The 27,646-nt window shown below is 45.1% G+C and overlaps 1 protein-coding gene across 2 annotated transcripts; it reads left to right on the top strand.

The window, feature by feature from the left end:
* The first annotated feature begins 533 nt into the window (after positions 1–533).
* On the top strand, positions 534–27,626 carry spire1b (spire-type actin nucleation factor 1b). Of its 2 annotated transcripts, XM_077012490.1 has the most exons (17): positions 534–1,026; positions 3,669–3,700; positions 10,969–11,199; positions 13,350–13,475; positions 15,015–15,089; positions 17,469–17,633; positions 18,152–18,238; positions 18,572–18,701; positions 19,692–19,733; positions 21,258–21,406; positions 21,791–21,884; positions 23,213–23,355; positions 23,438–23,575; positions 23,796–23,866; positions 23,951–23,978; positions 24,542–24,678; positions 24,950–27,626. In XM_077012490.1, exons 1-17 carry the CDS (start codon positions 681–683, stop codon positions 25,212–25,214), a joined length of 2,259 nt encoding a protein of 752 aa, XP_076868605.1. In that variant the 5' UTR covers positions 534–680; the 3' UTR covers positions 25,215–27,626. The 2 variants fall into 2 exon arrangements, with proteins under 2 accessions (XP_076868605.1, XP_076868606.1); XM_077012491.1 differs by lacking the exon at positions 19,692–19,733.
* The last annotated feature ends 20 nt before the right edge of the window (positions 27,627–27,646 follow it).

Below are 27,646 nucleotides of genomic sequence, written 5' to 3'. Positions count from 1 at the left end.
ACACACACACACACACACACACACACACACACACACACACACACACACACACACATACACACACACATATATATCAAAAAGAGTCATATCAAACAATTAGTATTTCAGTGACTCCAAGAGCTTATGGTTCACATTACCTGACCAAGCAAATTCTAATATCAAACCATTAATAATTATTACTGTTGTTATTGGTGTTGTTGACATCGATGTCGATGAAGATGATGATGGTGGTGGTGGTGGTGATGATGATGATGATGATGATAATGATGATGATGAAATAATATCAGTGTTATTAATATTGGACACAACAAATTATAACATAGTTGTTACATCATCATCATATGAAATACTAATTATTTGATATTGACTAATTCAATCTGTGTATATTTCCCTGTATATATAAATATGTAAAACATTATTGTTTACACATTTTTAATTTAAAAAAGACCTATTGCAAAAGTGTACACTGTAGCCTCACAGTTGGCTAGTTTTAAGACCACGCAAATTCTCTGTGCTATCACATGACCGATGCTTGTGAGAGAAGTGTACTGCAAGGCGTGGGAACCGTCGCTGAACGGCTGTGGCGTAAGACACCGCACTGCTCTCAATGTCTCTGTTTTCCTCCGTACGCCACCGTTATCTTCTCCACCGTGCTCCCTCTCGGCGGGTAGAATGAGAGGATGTCTGATGGGCGAGATGTTGACTCGGGCGGGCTGATGGACGCGGCGGTTCTTCAGGTTCTCGGCGCGCAGTCTGACAGCGCGCGTCCCACTATGGAGAGAGAGGAGAGCGAGGGAGGCGAGATGTCGCTGGAGGATATTTTAACGCTCTACAATCAGCCCATCAACGAGGAACAGGCTTGGGCAGTGTGCTACCAGTGTTGTCGCTCTTTGTCCGAGGAGCGATCACAGAGTCCCGGTTCTGCTGGGGTTTCCGTGATTGATCCTGCTGGGATTATTGAAGGACCGGGCGATGTCAAAATTCATAGAGACGGCACGGTCGTGTTGCAGACTCGAACATCTCCAGGTAAATACTTCCCGTGAAAACCACCAGCAGCCTATTAACATTACAGAGCTTGCTTTTCCTGTAAAGGTGTAAAATGTTGGATGAGCGATGCTTGTTTTCTAAATATCCATCAATTTGCATCTCTGCACCGCGTCAGGCATTTGCTATATCAGGCATCATAAGCCAGATCTTTAGACGAAATTAGATCTTCAGCCATTTTTATATTGTGATTACCCATTATATAACTGAGTGGCATGGGCCTGCGATCGCCAATGTAATGTACTAAATTGTTTGCCACATAAGAATACGGTACATATGGAAGAGAACCGTCCGACTTTCCGTCCGTCGCTATTTATGGTTGGTGAGATCTGATCTATTTGGCGTGCGGACGCTGATAGATTTCGCACATAAACAGCGATATGGCGCAAGTTGCAGTTGCAGCAATCAGCAAGCATGCGATCACAAAATCACACTCAAATGATTGGTCATCATTTGTATTTGTCACAATTATAGTTGTTAATATCCCGTTAATTTTCGTCTGTAGCCAAAGCCTGTTTTTTCCAGTAGCCTATATTATAAAACATTTAGATTTAATTCTTCACACACATAACTGAACTTTTACGAATCACTGAGATATTTTAAATGAGCTCCTTTATGCCGTCCACTATGATTTATGCATTTGGAGCATCTGGTGTTGAAGATTTGCTTCAAGGCCCATTTGTTATTCTGAAATTCATAAACACCTGAGTATAACTTTAAATCATATATTAGGGAACATGCAGTTTTAAAATGCCATTGGTTGGCAGTATAACTAGTATAACACCTCTGTAGGTGTAGATGTTTGGCTGTGAATATTGGTTAATTTTTCGACACCTTCAAGCAGCTATGAGTAATAAGGGAGAAATATTACTGCATGTGAGTTTGGTGCGTATTTGCACTGGGTGGTGTCTCTGTTTACATTATTTAAGCTAATGTCTTACCTGAAATGAAAAAAACAATTATAACCTGACATAAGATTTGTATTTGGGAGTGTTTGAGATAAATACATGCTCAAAATGTTTGTCTTCTTGGTCTTTGAGATAATGAACTAAGGGGCGATTTGAAGACATGTTTTGGAGCCACTGACTAAAAGACAGGATATGTTTGGAATTCACAACTCGTGAGAAATAACATCTCCACCTTTAGTATATAAAAGTGTCTGTTTGCAGTGCCAGAGTCTGTGAGAGTCGTGAGTTCTTTTCTCATGCCCTGTCTAATAGAGATTGCTAGTCAGTGACCTAAATGCATTCTGTAAGGCTTTTAGCCCTTTGGTAACCGTAACCTCTGTCACGCACGTCTGTGCCATGCTGGAACCCTGACCAGAGGAAGCTGGTTCCAGGGAAAGTTGGCTGTGTGTGTGTTTTTTTGTCAGACTGAGGAGCGTTCATTTCCAGCTCTAGAGATCCACAGCACTGTGCTGGGTTGTTTCCTCCTCAAACACATCTAACTCCGTGCTTCCGGGACTAGAAAGTCTTGGTTTAACCGGCGACTATAACAGACACATTCAGTATTGAATGGTCTATTACACTACATTTAGTGTTTAAGATGACTTCATTTAGGTCAAGTTAAAAATTTAAATATTTGTCTTCTGTGTGTCTCTTTTTATTGCTGTCAGTTAATCTTAGAATGCCAGCATTCTCACCGGCACCATACTATAAGAACACTTATCTCTTATATATGTTTAACAGACAGTGAGTCACTGAGTTCCGGATTGAGAATGAGTTATTGTTTAATCCAGCTACCATCCCAGCCGGTGTGAGATTTTTTGTAAGATTTAATTTCTTCCAATATTTCTTCCTATATTGCAGTACAGACCCCCTATATGACATTACAGACCCTCTATATGACAGTACGAGCCCCCTATATGACATTACAGACCCCCTATATGACAGTACGGGACCCCTATATGACATTACAGACCCCCTATATGACAGTACGGGACCCCTATATGACAGTACAAACCCCCTATATGACAGTACGGGCCTCCTATATGACAGTGCAGACCTCCTGTTCCCTGTTAATAAGTAAGGATAGTTCTGGAGGCCTCATGCTGTTCTGGTGCCTGTTTTCTGGGGCCTGTGTTTGCTCATTGATTTTCCTCATGTAGTCAATTGGTGAGCCATGTCATGTGTTCAGTTCTTGTGCTACACCATATCACTTCACAGTAATAACCAGTGCAGAAACTGCACACAACCGTGTTCCCTTACATTTTCTCTTACATTTTCAAGTTCTCAGCACACCTTGTAATGGAGAGCTCTGTAACTGCTGATTACCTGGTTCAGGTGTATAAGGTCTGGGGACAGAGGGAGGCCCCTTTGCTGTAGATTGAGAATCTCTGGTGAGAAAGATTGGAGAGCTCCTAGTGGCACGTATATGTCATTACATCAACAGTCTAGCTGTTCAGTGTTTTCACAGCGTGTTTACATTCGTCAGCATGGCTACTTCACAGGATATGAGTAGATATGGCCCCATCCTACACTACCCAGCTCAGAACTCTCTGTCCCTATGGACCACATCAATGCTAACAGTCTTGTGGTTACCTAGGGTAGTGTGTACAGCCCTGAAATCTGATTAATCATTCTGTCTCCTATAATCCTGACAGACTGTTTTATTTATTTCTGTAGGTAAAGATCAGGCATCGTCCTCAGCGATATGGGTGAGTAAAATTCGTGTTCTTTGCCCTGCAGGGAACCATTACCTCTCGGCTTTTGGGGGATGCGGAAGTTGGCTAGTCTGATATGTATTTTGCTGAGACAACCTTTGCCAAAATTGTTAATATGAGAATTAACTAATTTAAAAATTGTAATTTGAATGACATCAGATTTCATTCACTCTCAATCTCTTTAAGATTTTGAAACATGACCGATGATCTTGAGATGAGCAGTAATTGGCTTTTGATTATTTAAGTATTTTAAGTGCATGTATTTAATTTACTCATTTTTATTTCTAATAGGTGAACTGCACATGTAGTGTTAAGCAAGTAGAGACCATGGAGATATTAACAGTGTTACAGTGATTCTCTTTGGTGTATTTAGCCACCACATTGGTATATTTCTTGAATCCTCATTAACATTTGCAAAACTGTAAGTGTATTTCTCAAAACTATTCATGAACACAGACTATAGCTAGCTAAAAATCCCAAAAGTCTCAATAACATGTCAATTATGTTCAGTATTTATGCCGATGAACATAGCAGTATCATCAGAATGACATGTTCTTGTTTATGAACAGGACAGTCAAAATAATTAGCCATGTTGTCAGTATAACAGTCTTCTCTGTGTTTCTTGAAGACTAAAGTTTTGATGACCAAAGCTGCATTTTTCCTGAATGCCTTTTATCCATTTCAGCAGTTGCCCATTATTATATGTCGACGATTGATTGCAAGAGATTAGACAGAATCCATTTTTGCTTTTATTCTATGTATTGTAATTTGTTGACAGACGTGTCGTTGACCTACAGAAAAGAAAGACCAGGCTGTTGTACAGCACATACATACACACGCACAAACACACACACACACACACACACACACACACACACACACACACACACACACACACACACACACACACACACACACACACACACACACACACACACACACACACACACATACACACACTTCTTCATAAAGGAAGAGCAAAGTGTCACCTGATTTATCAGTTCAGGAAACATTTACCAAAATATAATTTTTCAACAAAGTATATTTGACAGATGATAACTGGTTCAGCACTTTTGAATGTAATGACTTCTGCAATGACTCACTCTGTTGAATGTGGATATAACCACGCAGCAGAGAACAAGTATAATCCATTTTAATCATGTCATAAGCCATTTATAATGTATGAAGCAGCAGGCAATTTTACATAAATGCTTGCATGTGTTTTGCTTTTTGTTCAAACGAATGAGAAAGTGCTTTTATGATGGGCACCATTGACTGGGTGATGTTGAGGTTGAACAAACAGTTCAGAGGATGTCTGAACAATCTTCTTTTTCATTTTCAAGTTCACATGTTCAAGTTCTGCAGTGTTGCTTCTCATGTATTATTATTACAATGGTATTACTACAAAAATACATAAATGAGAAAACACAATAACATCTTTATATATTAGTTATCAGACACCCTGCTGTCTAAATATCGACATTAACTATTGAAAATTCCATATCAGTCGACCACTAATGTGCATTATGTCAGCACAATATTATAGTGTTTTTTTTCAGAGCTGGTGCCACACTAATTGCCTTGACAATATGATATTTTGACCCCATAAAAGACGCTTGAGAGTTACTGGCTGTTAACATGCTGTCAACATTTACACCGTTCCTGTAAGCTACTGTATATGTAACAACCCTTATTGAATTAAATACAGCTAGTCCATTATTTAGTCCATTATTAATCATTTTAACCAATATTCATTGGCTTTACATAACTACTTATGCAACTCTTTTTCAACATTTCCACAACGGTTCCAGTGGACACGTTTGTCTGCTGAAGCTCTTATTGCACTTTGGTGTGACCCTTGGCCAGAGGCTCAGAGCTCTTAGCAGAACTAACTGAACAAAAGTGTTGCCCTGTGACTGCAGTGTCTGGTCACCAGCTGGTGACATTTAGAGACCAATTAGAGACTCACCCCCACCCTCTCTAATGTTATGGTTTGCATTTCGAGTGACCTTGCCATTTAACTCACAGTCAGGTTTCTCTCTGAGCACACACACACACACACACACACACACACACACACACACACACCCATCTTTCAACGAGTGAATCTGAGACCTCGGACCCAAATCCCCTCTAAGCTGCTTTGCTTCGGTGAGGGATTCTGCTTCACCCTTTCTATGGCTCCGTCAGGCTACGGCGCACGTTAATACACGGCACTCGTCTCCGTGCCCCTCGTCTGCTGTCTGAAAGGACAGGATATCTTGACTTTCTTTTGCTTTTGGGGCTCTTTCAGATGTCCCGGTCAGTGCTCGTGTTCTGAGAAATGGGCGCAGCTGAGCCAAAATGGCCGTCACGCCTCCTGCTACGCCCTCTGGCAGGTTCTCTCATTCTACCATAGCAGTCCATTAATTACACGCCACTCCTTGTCATACACTTCAGGGACGTTACAGAATCTCTCTTCTGTTTATACTCGTTGCGAAGTCTCTTGTGCCTTAGCTGAGTTTTTGAGCCAGTTTTCTTGAGTGTTATTTGCTGTAAAGTAAATATACTAAGTAAAGTAAAGTAAATATACTAAAGTATAATTTTGAGTGGTTAGACTACATGTCAACGTCCACAATATAGTAAAGTGAAAGCCAGAGATAAAGTCCTGATCAGTAGTGGCCAGGAGAAATCGAAACAAGTAAATAATAAATACAGTGGAAGTGATTAATAGTGTACAAATAGTGTGCACTGAGGCTGTACACTGTCCTGAGAATTACTTGAGAAGTATATGTGGCATGAGGCGGCTGAGTTAAAGATCCTGACAGCGATGGGGAAGAATGACCTCCTACACTTCCACCACCTAGAGTCTGACTTGATCTGTGTGGAACTGGAGGGCCAGCTCTGTTTGATGATGTGTAGGGGATGAGATGAATTGTCTGTGATTAGGAGCCATGTTGCCACCATCCTCTTCTGAACTACCAACAGTCCCGGTTGGCTCCAGCCTGTCCAGCCTTCATCATCTGATGAAGATGACCTCATTCCACTAGTATAACATCTATGGCGTCCTGCTGCGAACATTACCTGATGGACCAGGTCTTCCTCAAAAAGTAGAGACTGCTCTGTGTTTCCCGTAGACTGCCTCAGTCTTACACATCCAGTCCAGACTGTGGTCCAGGTACCTGTAGGTCTCCAGAGTGTACACCTCCTCTCCCAGGACAGATGGAGAGGTTGACAGGGTGTTAGTTCTTCTTTTAAAATCAGCTGAATTATTTTATTGCGGGTCTTCCTCTCTCTGCATTGTCTTACTATATCCTGTGGTAATACACAAAACACACACACACACACACACACACACACGCACGCACGCACGCACGCACGCACGCACACACACACACACACACACACACACACACACACACACACACACACACACACACACACACACACACACACACACACACAGTTGAGGAAAGCTTCCTTGTGTTTCATTCTGTGCATTTTCTGTTCAGTATACCCATGTGTGATTGGTTCCCTGGCGTGGGCTTATTTGAGTGACGATGCCTCTAATTCGGAGCCTCTGTGGTGCTGGGAGACCCACTTCATCCCCGCCGTGAAGGAATTGGCCCAGTTTCATACCTTTCCAGAAGCACTTTGTGATGGAAATCAGTTATGACAGTGTTCAGGTTAAGTAATTACATAGCACTTAATTAATTTGCCATCCCAATAATCACACATCGTAGTTAGAAAGGAATTAAGAATGACAGTCACTCTATGATTAAGCTTGTGCTTTAAGAAATGTTAGTTTTCTTAATATGTTGATTTCAAGAGATCTACTTATTTATTTATTTATTATTTGGGGCAGTGTGCACTGATCTTTTTAAGCATTTTTGTGCATATTGTGTCGTGACTGAGCACGTTATGGTTAGTCTGTGCTTATTCTTGGGCATATGCCTCTCCAGGCAGAGATTCAGCTCTCTGTTGTCCTGACCAGTAAGCTCCCTCCACCACTCCCACTGATGTCTGCTGTCCTGACCAGTAAGCTCCCTCCAGTATTCCCACTGCTGTCTGCTGTCCTGACCAGTAAGCTCTCTCCAGTATTCCCACTGCTGTCTGCTGTCCTGACCAGTAAGCTCCCTCCACCACTCCCACTGCTGTCTGTTGTCCTGACCAGTAAGCTCTCTCCAGTATTCCCACTGCTGTCTGCTGTCCTGACCAGTAAGCTCCCTCCACCACTCCCACTGATGTCTGCTGTCCTGACCAGTAAGCTCTCTCCAGTATTCCCACTGCTGTCTGCTGTCCTGACCAGTAAGCTCTCTCCAGTATTCCCACTGCTGTCTGCTGTCCTGACCAGTAAGCTCTCTCCAGTATTCCCACTGCTGTCTGCTGTCCTGACCAGTACTCTGGCTCCACCACTCCCACTGCTGTCCCGGCATCTCCCTCACTCAGTCCTCATTGTGTCAGGGGTGTTAGGGCAGGGAGAACACACGAGCCTGATGCTCATTACCATACTCCATTACCATACTGCATTACCATACAGCATTACCATAGGTCATTACCATACCTATTACCATACTCCATTGGGCTATGAAGCAAGGGTGTCCAGTGCCCTGTTTTGGTAGGAGACGGCCTATAAACGAGCCTGTCACTATTTACTTTTGGGTTAATTAGTTGAATTCATACATATCCAAAAGCTATTTTTAATTTTCCATTATTACATAGTGTAGTGAATCAACAAACACATTACATATGACTTGCAAAGGAGCTATTTCCAAACTGAGGCTGTCCTCACCAGATAATTTACCTGTGATAACAGGTGGGGCCCATTATAGGACAGGGATCCCTTTGTCGTCTGCATGTGTTTGATCAGATTCTGCCCCCTCTACTAGGTTGGGGTCCAATTCAAAAATGCTGTGGTCTTCATAACTTCAAAGGGCAACCAGGACCTGTGTGGACAACGCAGTCATTATCGCCCTGGTTCTCTGAACTGCCACAGTGGTTATGCTGTGTAATGGACCACATGTGACGCTCTCTCTCTCACACACACACTTGGATTTCTCCAAATTGAGTATTTCCACCTCTGCTGTCTGTGACTCTGCCATGGTTGCCATGGTGAGGAGAATGGATGGTGTCTGATGCTGAGAGATGGAGGTTTCTGAGCGGTACCCGGGCTCTCTTCTGGCCTGGTTACTGACACATTTGCACTGCAGTTTTTAGCTAGTCGTGGCCTTCTTGTGTTTGGATTTGGTTTTGGGACCAGCCACTTACATACTGCTACCTGCCTGAATCAAATCCGAATAAACTAAACAACACCGAGGAGCTGTCAGAGTGACGTTGCATTATGCACAGTGTCGCCGGGGGAGAAATCAGAGCAGTGTTGTGAGAACTGTTGTATGTGGAAGTTTCAGGTCACCCTCCTGCACTCTGGTCTCTGGACTCGGGAGGTGTGATGTACGTGGGATGGACTGAGGCTAAAGATCTGAGAGCACAGGATTTGATGTATTAAAAAAGAAAAACCGGATGGCACAAAGGCGGGGCCATTTTGTGTGTTGTCTGAACCGTGGAGGCAATTTGTAATCGCAGCCCTGGCAAAGGAAGCAGAGTTGTGGCAGGTGAAAGTGCCTCTCATCGCACAGACAGTAGGGCTGCTTTTCTGAAATGAAGAAGACAGCGTAAAGGCATGGAGGAAATGTGATGTTCGCCCCCGTGGTGTGCTGGGATGCTAACTCCCCCCTCAGCCTCTGTCCCTGTGCCCCTGGGAGGATGGAGAACACACCCACTCAGGAGCAGACCTCTCAGCTGTAAACCAGTGCTTCATAGTAACTTCAGAAGTCATAAACACATTCTATTTACAAAATTAATTTCAAAATATGAATGCCTCATATGAAGGTTGGAAGTTTATATCCTTAACACAACAGATTCTGTGTGTATAGTGTTTATATATATATCACCTTCGCCTACTTTATAGGTGCATTTTATAAACACACCATTAATAAAGAGCTAGCACCACGGCTACCACAAGCATAGGGTCATATCTATGGCCTCTAGCCAGCCCCAAGGGAACTACATTTCCCATAATCATCATGTCCGTTCCCTATCCCCAGCCTTTTAGTGACACCTATGTCCAATTACCCTTAATGTTTTGCCTATTTAAACCGGCCTGTGTCCATTAATCTTTGCAGTCTTGGTCTGCAGAATGAATGGCTTTTCTAAGCTATTCTACCGAAGTCACCTGGTCATGTTTGTTCTGGCCTTGGTTCTGGTCTTGTTCCTGGTCCGGTTGGTTCTGGTCTTGTTCCTGTCCTCTTCATTTTCACCCATGGCCTTGTTCCTCAGACGGTTCATCAGCCGTCTCGTCTGATGTGTTTGATGTGATGTTACGCCTAGATTGTTTTTTTCTCTGTTGTACTTTTATTAAATTGACTGAATTTTAACCTGCGTGCCACCCTCATGCACTTCTGCTCATCAAATCTGACACATGGCAGCATAGGCCCCACACACACACACACACACACACACACACACACACACACACACACACACACACACACACACACACACACATGCACGCACGCACGCACGCACACACACACATGCACACACATACACACACACACACACACACACACAAACACACAGAAGAGACGAGAGGCATCTTGTTAGCTTTAGGTGATGATTTGACCAGCACTATTGAGTTTGCATAGTGGGTATCTCTGACATGCAGCAGAGGGCGGGGCTGGGGGTGCAGAGGGCGGGGCTGGGGGGACGGGGTTGGGGCTGGTGGGACAGGGGGTGTGGCGGTGTATAAAGATGGCTATTTCATCACAGCCCCTGCAGAGCATTGAGGCCCAGGAGCCCAGCAGGACACATCCAGACACGCTGCTGACCCTTCAGATCTCTGGCTTTTGTGTAAACACACACCTTCATGCCCCAGTGGCTCTGTCTCACTCTCACTCTCTCTCACACTTTCTCCCTCTCCATGTGTCTCTCTGTCTGTCTGTCTGTCTGTCTGTCAAGTCAGCTGATCTCAGTGAGTCTTTCTCTTGCTGTCATGCTCCGTCTCTCTATGCCAATTATTATTCTGACAGTTCATTGGAGTGTGTTTACTTGTAGCTGTGCGTGCGTGCGTGTGTGCAATTGAAAGTGTTCATTATGATCTACAACACTGTAGATGTTTCATTTATTTTTATATTGAGAAATGTGTGTGTGTGTGTGTGTGTGTGTGTGTGTGTGTGTGTGTGTGTGTGTGTGTGTGTGTGTGTGTGTGTGTGTGTGTGTTAAAGGTAATTGAGTCTCTGGGCATTATGATCTACAAAGCTCTGGACTACGGTTTGAAGGAGAACGAAGAGAGAGAGTTGAGCCCCCCACTCGAGGAGCTCATCGACCTCATGACCAATGTGGGTGAGCCAGACACGGACCCATGTCCTGACGAAGGCTATGAGGCCACTGAGGAGGAGGAGGAGGAAGGTCTTGACCCTGGCAATGGATTTCGGCGCTACCGTGAGGTTCTCAAGGTATGGCTGAGTGTTTGTTTAAAAGGTGCTTTCGCTCATGCTATTTCGAGATACACTGGTTCTGTGTTGCTTGGGGATCTTGCCTAATGATTTATGTTTACTGTGTTTTACATCTGGCTTTCTGAATCTAGCACTGACAATAATACAGATGTTTGTCATATGTGATCAAGAAACCACAATATAATGTATATACGCACACAGAGTTTTCTCTCAGGGCTACTCTGGGACTATGATAAGCTCTTAGCAGGCCCTGCATGGATTTGTGGCTATATTGCATAATATCTGCTTTCTCCTCCTGTCACACAGATGCCCAGCACAGTGTTACAGGAGGAGGTGGGGTGGGGAAAGTGCTTACAGGGTCTGTTCTACAGTCCTGCCTCAGCATTTCGACTGTGCAAGGCTCTCTTATGATGCCTGTTTTAAAGTTCTGCCTCAGCATTCTGATTGGGCAAGATTCCATTATGATGCCTGTTCTAGAGCCATACCTCAGCACTCTGACTGGGCAAGACTCCATTATGATGCCGGTTCTAGAGCCATACCTCAGCACTCTCACTGGGAAAGGCTCCATTACAATGCCTGTTCTAGAGCCATACCTCAGCACTCTCACTAGGCAAGACTCCATTATGATGCCTGTTCTAGAGCCATACCTCAGCACTCTGATTGGGCAATGCTCCATTATGATGCCTGTTCTAGAGCCTTACCTCAGCACTCTGACTGGGCAATGCTCCATTATGATGCCTGTTCTAGAGCCATACCTCAGCACTCTCACTGAGCAAGACTCCATTATGATGCCTGTTCTAGAGCCATACCTCAGCACTCTGATTGGGCAATGCTCCATTATGATGCCTGTTCTAGAGCCATACCTCAGCACTCTGACTGGGCAATGCTCCATTAGGATGCCTGTTCTAGAGCCATACCTCAGCACTCTGACTGGGCAATGCTCCATTAGGATGCTTGTTCTAGAGCTATACCTCAGCACTCTGTTTGGGCAATGCTCCATTAGGATGCTTGCTCTAGAGCTATACCTCAGCACTCTGTTTGGGCAATGCACTCACCAGCCATATGACCTTACCTTGCAATCTCCGAGCCTATCTAAATAACATTACTTGCCATGCTGGATATTTAGCATGGAGATGTGCAGACACAGAAACAGCTCAGGAAGGAAGTTTGATTAGTCATGTGATCAGCAGCATCAACAGTATCTGTTCATATGTCATATAGTGGCAGCACGTGTGTGTGTGTGTGTGTGTGTGTGTGTGTGTGTGTGTGTGTGTGTGTGTGTGCACATTCGTACACAATTATCTCTTAGACACTGGAACCAACTCACTGTGTGGATCCTGCTGTCCGCTCTCAGAGACTGGGACCAGCTTGCTGTGGGGACCCTGCTGACATGCACTATTTTTACTCTCTTAACACCACATGTAAACAGTGTGTTTATGTTCACCATCTTCCTCCTGATTTTCTTTGCTTTTTTGTTTTGTTGTGTTTCTATTACTTCTTTTGCACTTTATTACAAATTTTGTTCCAGTGGTGTCCAATGTTGACCAGATAAGGATGGGCTCCCCTTCCCAGATATCTAAAGTTGCTTTGTGACTTTTGCTTTGTTGCTTTGTGGCTGTTATAAAAAGCACCATATAAGTACTGAATTCTGAAACACTAGGTTCAGTGTACTGTATGGCACGCTGCTGAACAGAAGTTCAGTGTTTGTTCTGGAATAGAATGATCATTATCTTATTCCTACTGTATATCTACAGTGTGTTGCAGTGAAGGTGGTCTGGGCCTGAAACACTCTTTCTGCATCAGCTCAAGAAACAATGATTTATAGACCAGTGTTCAAACCCATACTGGCTTCAGATCCATTACATCTTACTGGGATCTTTGTTTCATGTTGTGTCCATATTATAAAGCTCATCACAGTTGTGTGATCAACTGTTCTCTCTGTGCCAAAAAACACTGATTTCGTGGTTATGACACATTCGGCTTACAGTACATGGTGAGCATGCCTGAAGTGAGAGGCCAGCTGATTGGTGAAGGTCTGCTCCTTGTATCCTCTGATTGGTGAAGGTCTGCTCCTTGTATCCTCTGATTGGTGAAGGTCTGCTCCTTGTGTCCTCTGATTGGTGAAGGTCTGCTCCTTGTGTCCTCTGCAGCTGTGTACGCTACACCTTCCCAGACCGGCAGATGCCCCCAACCACTACCAAGCCGTGTGTCGTGCCCTCTATGCTGAGACCATGGAGCTGCGCACCTTCCTGGACAAGATCCGGAGTGCCAAAGAGGTACTGAAACACCACCCACACCCTCCCAAACACCGCCCACACCCCCCAACACCATCCACACACCCCCAAACACCACCCACACCCCCCACAAACACCACCCCCCCCCCCCCCCCCCCCAAGCCATCCACAAACACCACCCACACCACTCACCCTCTGTGAGAAGTGAACCCCTATTAGCCGATATAGACCCACAGGTTTCAGCATTGCCAATCGGGGCGGCCGTGTCTGTTCGTCTTCCAGCTTTTTCTGTCTAGTGTTTGATACTGAATTGGTATGTTCACGAGTCTCAACTTAAAAATAAAGCCCTGTCAACATTACACCAATGAGTCCACCATGAGCAGCCATCTCTGCCTTTCATCTGTTGTTAAACACAGCAGCATCTGAGGGTGCAGTATTCCTTTAAAGGGATGTCAAGACTCTATGGATGGTTGATCACTCTGACCTATACATGTTCCCATGACCTATACATGTTTCAGCTGTGCAGTTCAACATGGATCAACTAAAGGGCAGTGGCTCATGAAACTCTGCTGTGCCTTCATTTTGCAGGTGACATATGGACCATGTAGAACTGGTGTGTTAATGTCATAAATTCTGCAAGGTCAGAGTGATATATGGGTGCATGGACCCCATGGTCACTTTTCATTGGTAATTCCAAAATTGCACAGAACAGACAACAGGAAGCAGCAGGACATAATCATAGTGGTCCTATTATCACTATGGTCTTATTATTGCTGTGGTCTTACTGTTACCGTTGAGGGAATTCTAATGTATAGCGTTGAGACAACACCACACTAGGTCAGATATCCTTTAGACAAACGTGGAGATAAAAAATACAGGAATGAATCAATACAGCAATATCAAGGTCACATGGTTAAGAAGGCTTTAATGTGTATGAAGGGTGTGTGTGTGTGTGTGTGTGTGTGTGTGTGTGTGTGTGTGTGTGTGTGTGTGTGTGTGTGTGTGTGTGAAACATGAGATGGGTCTTTCATCCTGTATATATTACTCTTTCTAAAGTGATCTCTGTGTTCCCATGGGGGGTGTGGGGCAGCGGGGGGGAGGGGGGGTGGTCTTATGGTAGCGGTGTTTCCCTACACTGCTTTTTTTCCCCCTCCTAACAAAAGGCCACTATAGACACAACGCCCCCAAACCCCCACCCACCCCTGTTGGGCTGCTGTAACTAGACCTGCAGCAGGCAGAGGCACCAAAACAAAAGTGCGGCACTAAAGGCCCAGTGCTACTGCAGCCACTAGAGGCAGATCTCAGCATCTCACGCAGGTTAGAAGCACCATGAAACAGTGTCCTAGAAACAGCTCGTTTTTGGCCATCTCGGCGATAGGTCATAAATGCACCTTTGACCAGGCATGTCAGAAAATGGTATAATTAATCATGAATAAAAGGACATGTGCAGATGAAGAGGAGGCCTTACTCTCTGGATCCTTCAGGAACTCATTACATTACATTACACTGCATTACATTACAGAGCGTGTGGGGTGGGGGTGAGGAAGTGTAAAACATGCTCTCTCAACTGTGATTGGTTAGAACCTGCGGAAGATGGAGGGCGATGCGACAGACGATCCGGCCAGAGACCTGAATGAGTTGCAGAATGCTGACTGGGTGAGTGACGTCCCTAAAATACAACGATGGTTTCTCTTTAGGACCCTCAGTGATGGGACATACATAAGGGAACTTTTTCTCTTTTCAACTTCTTCCACTTAATATGAAACTCTTATTTGTAAGAGAACACCACTTACATTTGAAACATATGACACACATTGCTGAGCCTGATGAAGTGTGAAATATCCCAAAAATAATTTGACTGTAAACTGCTGGTTGTGAATGTGTGACTGTAGTCTGTGCTGTTTGAGGGTGTGACTGTAGTCTGTGTTGTTTGTGAATGTGTGACTGTAGTCTGTGTTGTTTGTGGGGGTGTGACTGTAGTCTGTGCTGTTTGTGAGGGTGTGAGTGTAGTCTGCTGTTTATGGGAGTGTGACTGTAGTCTGTGCTGTTTGAGGGTGGGACTGTAGTCTGCTGTTGTTTGGGGGTGTAACTAGTCTGTGCTGTTTGTGGGGGTGTGACTAGTCTGTGCTGTTTGAGGGTGTGACTGTAGTCTGCTGTTGTTTGGGGGTGTAACTGTAGTCTGTGCTGTTTGTGGGGGTGTGACTAGTCTGTGCTGTTTGAGGGTGTGACTGTAGTCTGCTGTTGTTTAGGCTGCTGTTGTTTAGGTGACTAGTCTGTGCTGTTTGTGGGGATGTGACTGTAGTCTGAGCTGTTTATGAGGGTGTGACTGTAGTCTGAGCTGTTTATGAGGGCGTGACTGTAGTCTGTGCTGTTTGTGAGGGCGTGACTCTAGTCTACGCTGTTTAAGATGAGATAAGATAAGATAGATAATCCTTTATTAATCCCGCATTGGGGAAATTTGCAATATTACAGCAGCAGAGAGGAAGGGACAGAGAAAGGAAGTATAAAAACTATTTAAAACAAAAATCTATGGTTTGTGAGGGCGTGACTGTAGTCTGAGCTGTTTGTGAGGGCGTGACTGTAGTCTGAGCTGTTTATGAGGTCGTGACTGTAGTCTGAGCTGTTTGTGAGGGCGTGACTGTAGTCTGAGCTGTTTATGAGGGTGTGACTGTAGTCTGAGCTGTTTATGAGGGCGTGACTGTAGTCTGAGCTGTTTGTGAGGGTGTGACTGTAGTCTGAGCTGTTTATGAGGGCGTGACTGTAGTCTGAGCTGTTTGTGAGTGTTAGGGTGTGACTGTAGTCTGAGCTGTTTATGAGGGCGTGACTGTAGTCTGAGCTGTTTATGAGGGTGTGACTGTAGTCTGCTGTTGTTTGGGGGTGTGACTGTAGTTTGTGCTGTATGTGGGGATGTGACTGTAGTCTGTGCAGTTTGTGGGGGGTGACTGTAGTCTGTGCAGTTTATGAGGGCGTGACTGTAGTCTGTGCAGTTTGTGGGGGGTGACTGTAGTCTGTGCAGTTTATGAGGGTGTGACTGTAGTTTGAGCTGTTTATGAGGGTGTGACTGTAGTCTGAGCTGTTTATGAAGGTGTGACTGTAGTCTGCACTGTTTATGAGGGCGTGACTGTAGTCTGAGCTGTTTATGAAGGTGTGACTGTAGTCTGCACTGTTTATGAGGGTGTGACTGTAATCTGAGCTGTTTATGAGGGCGTGACTGTAGTCTGCTGTTTGTGAGGGTGTGACTGTAGTCTGAGCTGTTTGTGAGGGCGTGACTGTAGTCTGAGCTGTTTATGAGGGCGTGTCTGTAGTCTGTGCAGTTTATGAGGGTGTGACTGTAGTCTGAGCTGTTTATGAGGGTGTGACTGTAGTCTGAGCTGTTTATGAGGGCGTGACTGTAGTCTGTGCTGTTTGTAAGGGCGTGACTCTAGTCTACGCTGTTTAAGATGAGATAAGATAAGATAGATAATCCTTTATTAATCCCGCATTGGGGAAATTTGCAATATTACAGCAGCAGAGAGGAAGGGACAGAGAAAGGAAGTATAAAAACAATATATAAGATAAAAAATTTAAAACAAAAATCTATGGTTTGTGAGGGCGTGACTGTAGTCTGAGCTGTTTGTGAGGGCGTGACTGTAGTCTGAGCTGTTTATGAGGTCGTGACTGTAGTCTGAGCTGTTTGTGAGGGCATGACTGTAGTCTGAGCTGTTTATGAGGGTGTGACTGTAGTCTGAGCTGTTTATGAGGGCGTGACTGTAGTCTGAGCTGTTTGTGAGGGTGTGACTGTAGTCTGAGCTGTTTATGAGGGTGTGACTGTAGTCTGCTGTTGTTTGGGGGTGTGACTGTAGACTGTGCTGTATGTGAGGATGTAACTGTAGTCTGTGCAGTTTGTGGGGGGTGACTGTAGTCTGTGCAGTTTATGAGGGCGTGAATAGACTGTGCAGTTTGTGGGGGGTGACTGTAGTCTGAGCTGTTTGTGAGGGCGTGACTGTAGTCTGAGCTGTTAATGAGGGTGTGACTGTAGTCTGCACTGTGGTCCAGGCGATCTGCTGGGTGCAGGTGATGAGGGACCTGAGGCACGGCGTGAAGCTGAAGAAGGTGCAGGAACGTCTGTACGACCCTCTGGCCATCGAGTTCCAGCTCACGCCCTACGAGATGCTAATGGACGACATCCGCTCCAAACGCTACAAGCTCCGCAAGGTCATGGTGAGCATCACACACACACACACACGCTCACGAGCCGTGATGCCGTACGGCTGTCCCAAAGTGTTCACCATCACTCTTGGTGAGCTAGTGTCTGCACATGAATGATCACCCCATGTGTGTGGAAATGGTGGCCAAGAGTTCCCCACCCTCACGTGACACTTAATCCGACCGCACCCCACGACACTAAACGCAGTGGAGCCGGTATTGTGAGTGAGCAAGGAGACACCTCCTATTCTGGAATAAAGAGAAGTGCGCGTACCCCACGGTGTTCTCACAGGTAATCCCAGATGCAAGACGCCTGGAAATATGAGATTGCTGTATATGGCTATGTGAGACTAATGATAATGCATGATCTTTTAAACACAGTGGCTGGGTCTGTTATGTGATCCTCAGAACCATTCACAACAGCTCCTCCCTATTGTGGCTTCAGGGTTAAGGACTGTGATTTTAGCTTTTATGCATGTGTGCGGGAGAATGTGAAAGGTACATGTCGATACGCACGCGTGTGTGTTTCTCAGGTGAACGGAGACATTCCGCCGCGGTTAAAGAAGAGCGCTCATGAGGTCATCCTGGAGTTCATAAGGTCAAGGCCCCCCCTCAACCCCGTGAGTGCTGTTTTGAAGAGTCGTACATGACACCCAGTCTCTAGTGGTGTGTGGGTGTGTTTGTGTGCGTGTTGGTTCTCACAGAGGTTTTCACAGAGGGTTTTAAGACAGGAACAGTGTGTCTGTGTGTGGAAATATACAGAAAATGTGTAGGTGGTACTGCTTAGTCATTCTCTGCATTTATTCACACGTGTAGTGTGTGTGTGTGTGTGTGTGTCACTCCCTATGTTTGTGCATGTTTGTCCACATGTGTTCAAGCATATTTGTGTGTGGGTGTGGTGTGTGCTTTTGTGTGTGTGTGTGTGTGTGTGAATGTGGGTGTGTTGTGTACAGGTAGCAGCTCGTAAGCTGAAGCCCCAGGCTGAACGTCCTCCAAGTCTACATGAACGCATCTTGGAGGAGATCAAATCTGAGAGGAAGCTCCGCCCAGTGTCACCTGACCAGATCCGCAGGAGCAGACTAGGTGAGCCCGGACACACACACACACACACACACACACACACGCTCACACACGCACACAAACGCACACACTTTTAAAACAGAACTTCTGTCATTTCACTTATTAACTATTATTACTAATCCACAAACTGACCATTTTAAAGCTGATTTTTATGACCACCGTATGTTTGGTGTTCACCTTCACTGCTGTGCTTCAGACGTGGTGTTCTGTCCGACCTGCTGCTGGACCGAGTGGCCAAAAGCTTTAAAGCTTTAATAAACAGGCGCTGACTGATATTTCTGCTCACTGTAAACCATGATAGCACACAGTGCTGACAGAGGTACTGGTCCATGGGTCACGGTGAGGTACTGGTTCATTACTCATGGTGAGGTACTGGTCCATGGGTCACGGTCAGGTACTGGTTCAATACTCATGGTGAGGTACTGGTCCATGTGTCACGGTGAGGTTCTGGTCCAATATTTACGGTGAGGTAGTGGTCCATGTGTCATGGTGATGTACTGGTCTGTTATCCATTACTCATTGGGAAGCACTTGTTCATGGGTCATGGTAAGGTACTGGTCCATGGTTCACGGTCAGGTACTAATCCATGGCTTATGGTGAGATATTGGTCCATGGGTCATGGTGTGGTATTGGTCCATGGCTCATGGTGAGATACTGGTGCATGACTCATGATGGAACAGGCCTGTTAGGTTCACTGCTTTATATATCAGATGTTTTCACTTCCATCCTCCCTTTCCAGCATTTTCTGTCATATGCACTGAAGTATCTGATATCTGAATGTTTTAAAGTCAGCTGTGAATATTTTAATACTAAATAAAAATAGTAATAATTTGTAATGGATTATCATGTGGTTTTATGAATTATCATGTGGTAATGGGACTGTAGTGGGTTATCATATCTAGGAATGGGGAGTCAGTCTGTTTCTGATCTCATCTCCCAATCACATCTGGAAAATCTGCCTGTTTTAATGCGCCGGTTGTTTTGTTTTTGCAGTACATCGGCCACTTAGCATGTCCCAGAGCTTTGACTCATCAGGTAAAGCTGTGTTATGTGTTCCCTGCTGTAGCCTGCCCCCCTTGGGTTGGTCCATGCTGCTTGGACCAGCCCTGCCACACATCCGCACTACCATTCCATGCTTGTGTCCCTAGTGGCTCGGCTGGGGGACCTGATTTCACTCATACCAAAACAGCCCATTTCAGAGAGTCTGATACTGTGTAGCACTGTACGAGTTCTCCAAAAGAGGTATGAGTGACTCCAGAGGCACCCTCCATCACCGTGGGTTTTATATGCTCAATCAAACCTGATTCAGCTCATCGGCTAATTGTCAGTGAGTTTGTGAGTATTGTGATGTGTGAGAATGAACAGACAAATGTGTAGTGAAACGGTCCCCTGCATCTGGGAGCCAGTGAAATTCACCTTAGCATACTCCGTTTGGAGAGGCTTTGTTTTGGTGTTATGTTTTTGTTTGGTGTCTGTATTCTGAGTGTTTTAGCAATCTCTCTTCCATCTTGGAGAATACTGTCAGATCTGTCAGATTTAAGTGTGTTCCTGTAAAACGGGTCATTTCTTAGGAAGGAGCAGCAGTGTAATGAACAGTGCTGTCTCACCTACAGTCTCATTTTGTCAGATAAAATTATACACTGTTACTATCAAATGTATTTTTGCTGTTCCTGAGTCCTGTTATATTTTGCTCCAGATCCCTTACATGGCCCGAGAGCTTTCCTGTCCTCCTCTTTGACCAATATATCAAGATGTTTCATTGTTTCATTGTTTGCAGGAATGCGTTAAAACTGCACAGCATGTTTATGGCGCCGAGGTCTCATCTGTCCTCCTCGGGCACGTGCCAGTGGCAGCATCTTGGCTCTCTGGCTCCTACAACACACTGTGCACTTTTCTGCTCTCTCTCGATGAATCACTTCAGCTGGGATAATAACATCTGATCCCAGGCTGCTATTAGATCAGTCACAGGCCTCTCCCACACTTTGGCTCCGTGTTCGTGCATGTTCACGCAGACGCTGAAGAGCTCACTGGTCAGACAGATGGCATGCATCACAATGAGCCTGCAACCTAGAGGCAGTCTGTGTGTGGCCCGTTACTGGGGTGGTGTCTCTGTTTTAGGGAAGGGAAGGCACCTGCACGTCACTGAGGGGTTTTGTGGAGCTGTGGCACTAATAGTGCCTGACACCTTCACAAATGCCACGTCAACCCAACGACCCTTTGACTCTGTATCAGATGAGCTTCCGATATTCAGACCGGCTGCTCTTATTCAAACAATCAGAGGAGCCATTTTATCACACGTCTCTCGCTAAGAACGAACTTCCAATCTGCTTACTCAAGTAGTCACTTGAGTTTTTATGAAACCCACCTGTAATTTGTGTAGTGTGTGTGTGTGTGTGTGTGTGTGTGTGTGTGTGTGTGTGTGTGTGAGTGTGTGAGTGCGTAACACCTGCTGGCTTACACATGCTTTTGGATTCACCCTGTCCCTATCTGCTACACACTCTGTGTCCATATGGTGCTGTATTTTCCTGCACGTGACAATGCCGTGCCTGTCCCGTGCAGACATCGCCACACCCGACGCGGCTAGGAAGGCGGCCAGTACCATCTCGCTAGCCAGCAGCACAGCAGCGCAGCAGAATGGTACGGGCGGCTTCCAAAGGAAGCGGCTCCAAGCGCCCACCCTGGCCGAACTGGAGAGCTCCGACACAGATGTGAGCGTGTTTTTATGCACCTCTACAGGAAGATTTACTGAGACATACTAATATGGCAGATGGTGGGGTCTTTGGGGGGGGGGGACACAACTGCTGTGATAACACCAGCACAATGCTAAATAGTACTTCATTGGTTTTGTTTGTTGTTAGCCATGTTTGTGATTTTAAGTGAAGAATCCATTTAGTTTTTGCAAAGATTAGTCTTTCTCCTTGCACTCTAATCTGTTAATTACAGATTGAGCTCCATTTCTGTTATGAGGATGGATAATTCATGTGAATGACAAATAGATTTTTCCACCTTCAGTTTGAAGAAATAAGATCACCTGACCAATGGGTGATCGGAGGTGGCAGTCCTGTTGACATAATATCTGACTTGTTCTGCAGGATGAGATAGTAGGTCAAAGGTCAGCCAGTAGCTCCAGTATTTCCACACCCATGGTGGAGGACACATCACCAGAGACTGTGGTAGGCAAGAAAAGTGAGTGACCAAACTGCAGCCAGCCACACACACCGTTTAACTACCCTCACAGAGTGATTTTGTTTACATTTACATTTATGGCATTTGGCAGACGCCCTTATCCAGAGCGACTTACATTTTTATATCATTTTTTATACAAGTGAGCAATTGAGGGTTAAGGGCCTTGCTCAGGGGCACCTCAGTCATGGGCTGGGGATCGAACCTGCGACCCTCCGGTCACAAGACCAGTTCCCTAACCGCTAGGCCATGACTGCCCTTAGTTTACTAATCTTTGGAGGCTAACACATACATACACACATTGAACAGCACTGGTTAGTATTTTACCTGTTCAATATCCCCCCTCTTATAGCCCAATCACTGACTCATTCCCCTCTTACAGCCCAATCACTGACTAATCCCCCCTCTTATAGCCCAATCACTGACTCATCCCCCTCTTACAGCCCAATCACTGACTAATCCCCCCTCTTATAGCCCAATCACTGACTCATCCCCCTCTTACAGCCCAATCACTGACTCATCCCCTCTCGTACAGCCCAATCACTGACTCATCCCCCTCTTACAGCCCAATCACTGACTCATCCCCTCTCTTACAGCCCAATCACTGACTCATCCCCCCTCTTATAGCCCAATCACTGACAAATTCTCCCTCTTATAGTCCAATCAGTGACTCACCTCCTCTCGTACATTCCAATCACTGACTCATCCCCCTCTTACAGCCCAATCATTGACTCATCCCCTCTCTTACAGCCCAATCACTGACTAATCCCCCCTCTTATAGCCCAATCACTGACAAATTCTCCCTCTTATAGTCCAATCAGTGACTCACCTCCTCTCGTACATTCCAATCACTGACTCATCCCCCTCTTACAGCCCAATCATTGACTCATCCCCTCTCTTACAGCCCAATCACTGACTAATCCCCCCTCTTATAGCCCAATCACTGACTCATTCCCCTCTTATAGCCCAAACACTGACTCATCCCATCTTGTACAGCCCAATCACTGACTAATCCCCCTCTTATAGCCCAATCACTGACTCATCCTCCTCTTACAGCCCAATCACTGATTCATTCCCCTCTTACAGCCCAATCACTGACTCATCCCCCCTCTTACAGCCCAATCACTGACTCATCCCCCTCTTACAGCCCAATCACTGACTCATCCCCCTCTTACAGCCCAATCACTGATTCATTCCCCTCTTACAGCCCAATCACTGACTCATCCCCCCTCTTACAGCCCAATCACTGACTCATCCCCCTCTTACAGCCCAATCACTGACTCATCCCCCCTCTTACAGCCCAATCACTGACTCATCCCCCTCTCTTACAGCCCCATCCATGTTCCTGCCCATCTCCTCCACACCCCAGCCAGAGAGAAGGCAGACGCCTCAGAGAAGGCACTCCATCGAGAAGGAGACGCCCACCAACGTTCGCCACTTCCTGCCTCCCTCCAGACAGAGCTCCAAATCGTTGGTGAGTAAACGAAAAGCGCTCTCTGTGAGCCGGGTTTGTTTGTGCGTTGCCTGTTTCCATGGTAACCGGCGTGCTGGTGCAGGAGGAGTTCTGCTTCCCGGTGGAGTGCCTGGCCCTCACGGTGGAGGAGGTGATGCACATCCGCCAGGTGTTGGTCAAAGCGGAACTGGAGAAGGTTCAACAGTGCAAAGACATCTACCATGCCTTGAAGAAAGGAAAGGTAATGAAAGGTTAAGAATCAAAAACAGCACCACAACGTGCCAAATAGGGCAATAGGTTCTGTGTTTACTAATGTACGTTGGATTAGTCTTTGAAATTATGTAGTTTTGTTACGATACTACGAATGATCAAACTGCGAGTTTCAGCAACTTCTAATTATTAATCTACATTTAATTCATATACATGGATTTTCTATTATTTTTATGGATGATTTTATGCAGCTTTGCTTCTGCTGTCGGACAAAACGATTCTCCTTCTTCACCTGGTCTTACACCTGCCAATTCTGCAAAAGGTACGGACGACTGATCTTTTAGGAAAGGCAGCATGAATAGGGGCTACATGCAGTTTTTCACCAGGTTTCTTTTCCTCTCTGCAGGCCTGTGTGTTCACAGTGCTGTAAGAAGGTCAGTTTCTCTTCTACATATTAACGGCGAGCTATTTTTCATACAGTGGGTGGACCTGTCACCTAACAGTTTGGCTGCAGAACATTAAGACATAATTTCTGTAATGGCAGGAATATTTTCCTGGATACAGTGCTCCAAAGCCGGTTCTGTTTACGTTTGAAGCAGCTTTTCTGTGCACCAGCAAAGTATTCTAGTCAACACACAAGGGTGTGTATTGCGTTACTGCTAAAGTTATAGCCAGCCATAACACTATTAACAACATTCTTAGTGATTGAGTACTGATCTGGGGTCAGGTTCCACCTTGGGACCCATTCAACTGAAGAGTCTATTATATCATCCTACTGCTCTCTGAGAGCATTATCGTATGCATTCTTAAGACTGTCCATCTTCATTGTAGGGAGGATAAAATGAATATTGCTATTAGGACATACTAGGACATGTTTATTGACATTGGACAGAAGGTCATAGACTAGCCGATATAATATCAGGCTTGGTGAATGAGGGCGTGCAGGACTGTGGGGGTCACTGACATTCATGCTGTGTACTTTCTGCTACTTACACAGATTCGTTTGCCCGCTAAACCGTACGCTAACCTGCCCATCTACTCGCTGGGCCCGTCCACCTCCACACTGTCTCGGGACAAGTCAGAGAAGGCCAGCTCGAGCCATCGCCGGCCCAGCCTTCAGCGCACCATGTCCAGGTAGCACCTTCCACCAGACCCTGTCCCCTGTCTCCTGTCCCCTGTCCCTGGCTACCCATCCACGAGCATGTCTCACCCTTAACCACAAGGGGTCAGTGTGGGTCCAGGTTGTCATTCCTACCAAAAACTAAGAACACTTTATCAACTGAATTACCTCTTGTGATGGAACAGTTTAGACCCACGAAGGTTCTTTTTGATCACTTTCTAAACTTCTTTCTTACTGTTTTGGCTTCATACCTTCACGTCTTCTGCGTCCTTCATCATCCCTCAGACTGTCAAAGTCAACGCGTCACTCTTCCTCGTCCTCATCGAGAGAGGAGATGGAGCTTCCCAAGGAGCTAACGGAAGACTGGAGCACCATGGAGGTCTGTGTGGACTGCAAGAAGTTCATCTCTGACATCATCTCCTCCAGCAAGCACAGCCTGTCCCTGGCCACCAAGCGTGCCCGCTTGAAACGCAAGACACAGTCCTTCGTCATGTCCTCGACTAAGAGCAGCGAGTACAAGCCCTCAGAGAGGACCATCCATGAAGTCTGAGTCAGCAAGCCTTCCGGTCCCATCCGAAATGGAGAGTGGATCTAAGCCCCCCTGAACCAGACCCGAGCAGCTCCAGCGGGCCCCATATGATCCTCTGTTTTGTCCTGCTGTAGATTTAGAACGGTGTGGTTAGGGAAACATTGACTGTACAGTATGGTGGCCATGAAGTCTTATCGTTGTGTACCAGTTCTTCCAAATGAACAAAGCTATGATCAGTGTGGAGACAGATGTGCATACGAGTGCCTCATCACTACCAGTTCTCCACCAGGAGTCACCCAGCCACTCAGAGGAAGATGGAAAGTCAGGTGTAGTTTGTACAGTGTGACGTGACTCCCAGAACACACCAGTCCCAGTGCAGCGTGTCAGCAACAAGCACAATCAAGGGGTTAGAAAGCTCCAGTAAAGATGAACAAACAATGCACAATTATCAAAAATCTAAACTAAGGCAACTCTTATAATTCTTTTTTATGAAGAAGACCCATTTGATTTTCGTAGCTTCGAGAGCTGTTATGTCCAGTGGCCCGAAACGTTTTATATTATGAGGTGGTCAAGGTGTATTTGTGGCATTGCTGAGAGAGTTTAATAGTAAATGACAAAGTCTGTCAGATCACACATTAAAATATCAAAACCCCTAAGTGGTTCATTTATTTTTGGGTTGTACTGTGAATTCTCAAATTTAGCAAGCTGGAAGTGGCACTTTGTTATATCCACACACGTTTTTATTACAGTAGATATAATTTTCTTTAATACTAGCACCTAGTGGCTTACAGCCTTAAATAAATCAGGTGTGCCTCTGTAGGATTACAGAAGCATTATGGTTTGAGGTTTTCAAGTTTGGCAAAGATGATGCATTTAGTTTTTGCTCCCAAAGAGAGAAGTGAAAACATGCAATAGGCCCCCGCCCTGTTGCTATGGCTGCGGAGTCAGTCAGATCAGGAAGTGAGTGTGTCAGTTCGGCCTCCTAACAGTCTGGTTACCTCAGGTTTCCATGGATTGATTGAGTGGGCTGTTGATCTGATAGGTTTACCCTATATAAAACAATAATTATACAGCAGCTCTACTACAGAAGACATGGGCCTACTTGTTTGTTGTAGCCCTTGAAGTTTGTTCTTTTCAGGAATAGCAATAAGTTCTGATGGATCTCATGGTCTGCCTTTGGTCTAATCCTACTTATTAATGTGCATACCTTTACTTCTCTAAAATATTTTATTTATAAATAAACAAAGAACCCCATGCCACATGTGGCATGTACATTAAAGGCCAGTTTAGCATAGCAGGGCAATGTTTGTTTAATGTTGCATAGGCCTTTTACACTGTAGATATATAAGGGCACTTAGCATTACCCCTGAAGGTTCATTCCCCATGATGCTTAGCATCTTGGGTGTACTATAGCTTGTAATTCCTAGAACAGTCTCTGAAACATCAGGGTTTAGGAACTCTCTGAAACGTACGGGACTAACCACGTTTGAGAATATATTGTGATGGTTATTCCTTACGAGGCAGTCAGACACATACTGTATCGTTACAGAAGTCTTTGTTTATCATTTCTTTGTGTAAATAATTGTATTTCTCTTTGCTTCTGTTGCAGGTGTATAGACCATGTACCAAAGTGTATTTAATTTTGTATGATTAGAGTAAAACGCTGTTGCTTGGCCATTGAAAGATCTGAAGATGGGAACTAGTATTAGTTTCTTTCAAAACACAAATCCTTTACATTTGCAGGTTTTCTCTGTTCTCGAGTTGTCATCCCACCAGCACATCACTATTTCAGTCAATTTGTTTGCCTTAAAACTACTGCCTTCTTCCGTGTTGTTAAGCCATATCTGTTGCTTTTGCTTGAACGTAATCCATATTGGTCCTGAAACTCCACCATTTGCTCAGTAACCACGTATTTGTGCGTAACATCTGCTACTATAAACATCTGGACGAATGTTGTTAAAGCAGCAAAGGGAACCCACAGCTTCTGGGATCCGGGTGATGCGAACCACAGCAGAGGCCCCTGATGTGCACGTGTGCACTAACGTGTGGAGCGCTGGTCGGTTGTCATGTTCACCAGACGCAGAGCATGTCAGAACTCGCTGTTTTAGCAGCTCCTGGTTAGGCATTGTGTACGCTGCTTATATGATGTCAAACGAAGGCTGTTGACGGCGACCTTACGGATGGTTTACAGAGAGTTTACTGACTTCCATCCAGGTCTGTTTAAAGCACAGGTTGTTCGTAATGACCCATGGAACTCTGTATAAGGGAAAATCAACCCGTGATGTCTCCTGCTCTTATTAATAAAGTGGCTGCAATATGCATGTATGTCTGCTGTGCTTGTATCTTTGATCTGTAGCTGTGATTGTTTTGGTTTGCATTTTTCTCCAAAATCTGGATAAATACTGTTGATTGGAATAAAATAATGCAAAAGTTTGCTTTGGCTGTTATTTATA

The sequence above is a fragment of the Brachyhypopomus gauderio genome, chromosome 7 (genome assembly GCF_052324685.1).
Source record: "Brachyhypopomus gauderio isolate BG-103 chromosome 7, BGAUD_0.2, whole genome shotgun sequence".
Classification (NCBI taxonomy): domain Eukaryota; kingdom Metazoa; phylum Chordata; class Actinopteri; order Gymnotiformes; family Hypopomidae; genus Brachyhypopomus; species Brachyhypopomus gauderio.
The sequence above is the reverse complement of the archived record's forward strand: the minus strand, read 5'-3'. Positions and strand labels throughout refer to the sequence as shown.